This window comes from Sander vitreus, chromosome 18, assembly GCF_031162955.1.
Source record: "Sander vitreus isolate 19-12246 chromosome 18, sanVit1, whole genome shotgun sequence".
Lineage (NCBI taxonomy): Eukaryota > Metazoa > Chordata > Actinopteri > Perciformes > Percidae > Sander > Sander vitreus.
The window spans coordinates 16,258,538-16,264,537 of NC_135872.1; the positions used below are offsets into that span (position 1 = coordinate 16,258,538).

At 39.7% G+C, this 6,000-nt stretch overlaps 1 protein-coding gene across 1 annotated transcript in view; it reads right to left on the reverse strand.

The window, feature by feature from the left end:
- nbas (NBAS subunit of NRZ tethering complex) overlaps positions 1-6,000 on the reverse strand; it is a 173,039-nt gene that overhangs the window by 75,423 nt on the left and 91,616 nt on the right. The window contains exons 42-43 of the mRNA XM_078275300.1: positions 1,040-1,263; positions 744-854 (exon numbers count right to left, since the gene is read on the reverse strand). Of these exons, the coding sequence (XP_078131426.1) occupies positions 744-854; positions 1,040-1,263 (335 nt within the window). The remainder of the gene's footprint in view (positions 1-743; positions 855-1,039; positions 1,264-6,000) is intronic.

A 6,000-nucleotide genomic window follows, 5' to 3' on the forward strand; every position in this document is an offset into this window, starting at 1 on the left:
TTATAGTATGAATATTCTTCACACATTTGTCATGATGTTAAGATGTTGGTAGACACTCTCACACACAGCAGCTGTGGTCGGGTTTCAAGAAGGTGTAGGTTGTAATTTATCATTAAGTGGAGTCCATAAACCATTTACCTTATATCAGAATGCGACGGGGGGATATTTATCACAGATGCACACACGTGTGCACAAAAAAACACACACACACACACACACACTCACACACACTCGTCTGCTGAAAAGGCATTCTATTAAAACAAGGAAAGGTGCAGAGCTAGCCAGATCCCCAGCTATGAAGTCAGAGAGCAAATAAATTATGGAAATAGACTCAGACACACCCGCATCCTCATTCCCTCTCAAACACACAAATACACACACATATTCACAACATGTTTGAGTTACTCTGAGGGTGCTTTGAGTATGCTTTTTATGTAGGCGAGTTGTGTAGTAACAGTGGCAGTGGCGCAACTTAAATTAACTTTTTTTTTTTTTCATTTACTAAACTTAAACAGAAAAATATAGAAGTATACATGAGCAACGTATGTTTCATTATCAAATTATCAAAGCACAAATGCATTTAAGGGCATTCTAAGTGATCAACTGTCTAAACATTTCAAATGGATTGGATGAAAAATGTATATGTAATGGTGTTTTGTATCACTGTGAGTGAGTGAGTGAGTGAGAGTGTGTGTGTGTGTGTGTGTGTGTGTGTGTGTGCGCGTGCGTGCGTGTGCATGTACCCGCTATCTGTAAAGAGGAACTCGAGGTGAGTCATGTAGACCTCCCACAGAGGAACACTGTAGCGCTTAGCCAGAGACAGAGCGATTCGGTACACGTCGTCCTCCAGTGTCCTAAACAGATACACACGTAGAGGAAAACAACAGATATCAGATATGTATCAGATTTCATCGCATTAAAGCAATGGGGCCATCACTCTCATATGTGAAACGAAAAAACCGACACCAAATAAAGCAAAACCCATTGTACTGTATGTAGGATTATTTCAGCTGAGGAAACATGGTATTGACGGTCTTACTCTGTGAGGCCAAGGATGGTCTCCTTCTTGTAGTCAGGGTCGGAGCTGAAGCGCTGGACGTCCACTCCGCGGCCCAGCCCCTGTAACACCTGGGCCTGGGTAAAGTCAGTCAGTCGCTCGTTGTACACATGCAGCTGGCTGATCAACTTCTGCAGCTCCTCCGGCCAATCCGAATATGCAGACACATGCTGCGTGACCGATCGAATCAGCTCCTTTGGGTCAGCCTATGAAAACGGGAATAAATCTCATGTTTACACACAAACTGCTGCTGAATGTGTTATTTCATGCTGAAAGTCTCACAGGGTAAATGGATATGAAGTAGACATTGTGCTGAAAGCCACATCTTGTAATCCTGAGAATCACTATCATACAAACTCCTCTGAATAAAAGACAATAACAACTGGACTTGCAGATCCCTGCCCCTTTGCTGTAGGGGAGTGAACATATTGGCTTCAAAAACTTAAATATTTAGAATTCCTGCCAGCTTTATATTTGCCAATTTATATATGTGTTACAGTAATTTTGATAAAATTAAAAAATATGTAAATAGAATAAAAAAAACAAGAACAAGGTTGAATTTATTGTATTTGCTGTATGATGGAGGTGGCCCAGACCTGCGCATTAAATGTTAAGGAGGGTAGATGAATATTGTATCATTAGTTAAGTTTCCATCCAAATGTGGAGTTGAGCACCCTAAGATAAACAGCTGGTGGCGCTTATTCTCCAGTTAGGTGCAATTATTACCATTGCAGAGGAAGAAGGGCAAAACCAGATGATGTAATTAAAAAAGCGCCAGTCAAACCTAAAATGATGGAAAATCATGTAGGAACATGATGGAAATATGCTATTTGTGTTTATTTTATGTCATCTGTCCACACACAAATCTGCTGTTTCCATCTGCTGCTGTTCTTCATCTCTTCAGCAGAAGCTTGAGTGAGATTTAAGTCATATGCTTCATCATGGTTTATTCTTTAAGCCTGTTTCCATTGCATTTTGTCAAATTAGATTTTTATCAATATGCCAACTGTTCTACCTCTGCCTAGTGTAAAAAGAAAAAGGGTTATATTTACCGGGTACCATATTTTACGCTTTGTATACAATCTAACTTAAAATCAACTTTTTACTCTTATTTGCTTTCAAATGCAGTTCATACCCATAAAGTGATACAGGAAGTACACTAAACTTAAAGCCATAAGCAAACTCCCCTTACTGTAAGCTTCATCATTAAACTATGTGACACACTAAGCTTCAAACACCCTGCACTGCATGGTATCTAAAACCTCACAGGTCTTTTGCTGCTTTGCTGTGACAAACTAATGAGGCTATTTTAAAAAAAAAAATGGCTGTAATTTTCTGCAGAAAAAGGTAGACCAACTATCTTGGTACTTTCTTCTAGTAATTTTGCTTCCAGGAAGAAATTGACTGCGTCACCCGAGTTAAATCAGGCAACTCAATATGTGCCAAAGTATGGGTGAATGTACCAGGAACCATAATTGCTACCATGATTCAGGCCTATGGGGAATTTGACGGCGGATACACATTTATGATTGAAAATGTCATGCGCAGGGAGCGGTAGGTGAATGTTGTAGCTCTCTCATCACCCCTGTTCTAATTAAATGAGCTCCAGAATTTGGTTTTGGCATCTTATATGCTGTCGCCCTGGAGGACGAGATGTTTTATTTGTTGATCTTATTTGCATAAGGTAATTATGGCTGCTGGAAATGTGTGAGCTTGAAAACAGAGGGGTGTGTGTGTGTGTGTGTGTGTGTGTGTGTGTGTGTGTGTGTGTGTGTGTGTGTGTGTGTGTGTGTGTCTTCCTGCTCTCAGTACACATGTCTTTAGATGTGGCTTTAGCAGCAGTCATGGTGGCAGATTCACAGTTCAAAAGAAGGGCAGGAGGGAGTGTGAGGAGAAGTAGAAAGTGGAGAATATTAAAAGTGTAGAAAGTCAGAGGGGGAGAGGAGATGAGAGGAAAAGGAGGATGGTATTTTTTTTCTGAATGCTGGCATCATTTTGGACACCATAGGGATAGAGAAGAAAGTCTGCTGGAACTGTGATGGACAAGCCGATATTTGAAGAAGTCTTTCGTGACGAAACTCTGTTTGCATTCTCTCTCACTCGGTCTGTCATTCATCTACAATACTTTGTCCTTTTGGCTATCTGGATTATATTGTCCCGTCATCTATCAAATCCTTCATCCCTCCTCTCTCATTACTCAATAAGAATCTCCCAAATCCTTTTTCTCTCTAATAAGTATTCTTTGCAATCCCATTTAGTCTCCAAATTAAGCAAAGACAACACTAAATCCCTCATTGTCTCTTCATCTTATATAATTACTTGCTTATTTGATTTCAAAGTATCTTAAAAAGCCACTTATAGTCTTTCTTCAAAGGGAAGGATGTATAAACTGTATGTTAAGTATAATTGCATAAGGTAGCGTGTGATGTTGCACAGCTGGGAGGAAGCCAAGCTCCCTCCAACTCCCCCTTTAGCTATTCCACCACTGCCACAGGGCTCTTTTCTCTATGCTCCCCTCCTTCCTGTGATGCTGCTTAAGAGGGAACAGTATAAAAATAAAAAGTCTATGTCTCGGTTTCAAATCTTTTCAACTACGCTTGCTCTCTCATTTTCACTCTTTATTTCCCCATGTTATTATATTTCAGTCACAACCCTGAATCCATCAAAAATCCATTTGCCTTTCCCCTAAGATCTGTTTAAATATGTGAAATAAAATCTTATTATAGTAACCCCTTGATTTTATTAATAGTGATCAACTAAATTTTAGCATTACATAACACAGTGTTGTTTTCCCTTTTACCACCCACTGTTTTGACTGTGGATGCTAGCACTGTCCAAATCTTTCAAAGACTGCTAATACTATCAAACGATACATGAATACAAACATGTTATATATGTATCAACAGATTAGACGCGTAATTTCAGTCACTGCAGTCATTTTCAAAAAGCACAGAAATAACAGCCAGAACTGTGACCATTGTAGCGGGCTAACTTTCACATAAACTTCAGTATAAACCGACTTGCGGCAAGTCCCAGATTCGCTGTGGTGAGTATTTGCGACAAACGAGCAGTGCAGAGTAGTACTGTACGAAGCACGGAGAGCCGTCTTTTGTGCACTATGTCTATTTCCTTGCTTGTAGGAAGAGGAGAGGAATTCAGGATTGCTTCGTATTTCTATTGGTAAGTCTTTAAATTCTATTTAATAAAAGAACATGTAAAATAGAGTTCTTAAACTAGTTAGTGTGACACACTTTACGTCCCCACTGATGGAAGTTTTCACCACAACAACTTGAAAATAAAAATAACCACAACAAACGGTTAAATGTCCGTTCTACTCTCATTCTATTTCTATGATATTATATTAACTCCCAAGCACGGTGCAGGAGGAGAGGGAGAGGCCGGCGCCAGGCTATTGGCTGTCATTGTCACTAGGATTACTCTGAGCAGCATGCATGGGAATGTATTACAATATAATATATCTGAATTATTTATTTAGAATATATTATCAAGGTGAAAATCGGCCAATTCCAGTCACCGGTCCAATCGATCGGTGCATCTTTAGTCTGTACAAAATGTCATGGCAACAGATGTCCAGTAGTTGCTGGGTTATTTTAGTGTGGACCAAAGTGGACCAACAGACTGGCCAAACAGCACTGATTGAGAACTTTGCTGCTACTGTGGCAAAAATACATTGTCTCCCTATCTTTCCATCAGTCTGACAGTCCAGTGATGTAATAAGTCCATGTCTAAATTCATATTCATTGGAAGAATGTTAATAAAAAACAATCCATTTATTTTCATTTAGACAAAACGATCCCCAAAAGGGGTTTGGGGTGTTAACGGGTTAAAGTCTGTTACATTTTCAGTGTAATATTATTCTGTGTGTGTGTGTGTGTGTGTGTGTGTGTGTGTGTGTATCACATCATCAATGCCAATGTGTGTGTGTGTGTGTGTGTGTGATCATCACATCATCAATGCCACACACGCACACACAAAACCTAGTTTTTAACACATTGTCTCTCTGTGTCTCTTTGTGTGGTAGGAACACACAGAGGTTATAGAGAAACAGACATGCTCTCCCTCTCTACAGTGTAAGCTAGTAATGATCTAAATGAGTTATGTTTATGCCATGCCTAACACTTAGCTATACAGTTAGTGGCCTCATTAGCACTCATTCTGCAAATGGTGTATACACAGTATGTGCACATAATTAGGAGGAATGCAAGGGGGAGAGAAACCAGGCACCGATTTTAAAGGAATAATCACTCCATAAACAGACTCGGCTGCACTGTGGGTCATAATACACCATGAAGGGGACCGATCAAAAGAGAGATACAAGCCTGCCAAGAAGACTGCAAAGACATGAGCAAAAGGAGTAACTTAGCGTCAACCCGGTGCATCTAATCAAAGGTTTAGAGACTATGTAGTCTCAAACCTTCCCAGTCAACTGCAACAGTGCATTAAGAGTGCACATTTATCTAATAGGGCCCTACTCTGCTCTACAGAGCTCCCATGGGTAAAATATAAACTGCTAATGATTGAAGTACAAGGGCGCAATTTGTACAAAAAAAGGAAAGTGAATTCATTGAGTTTGCAGTGCTTTTCTATGATGTGGAAGTCTTTCAGTCTAACTCATTCTTCCAGGCACATCTGATGTCAGCTCCTGCACCTGGCAGCTTGAATCCTGTTGTGACCATGAATTGAAAAGAAAAAAACATTTGCGATAACCGTAGGCAATGGGAAATGTCACTAGATGCAAGCAAAGTGACGTTTTTTATAAAGTGATCTTGATGCTATTAGGGAAACCCTTTCATCATAATTTCTGTATGGTGAGTGCTTTAGTAGACTTTGTGCTTTATATTTCCTGTCTGAAAATCTTAACACTCTGTCCACACTGTTTAGATTTCCTTCAGGTAGAATCAAGTAAACAAATGTACATATTT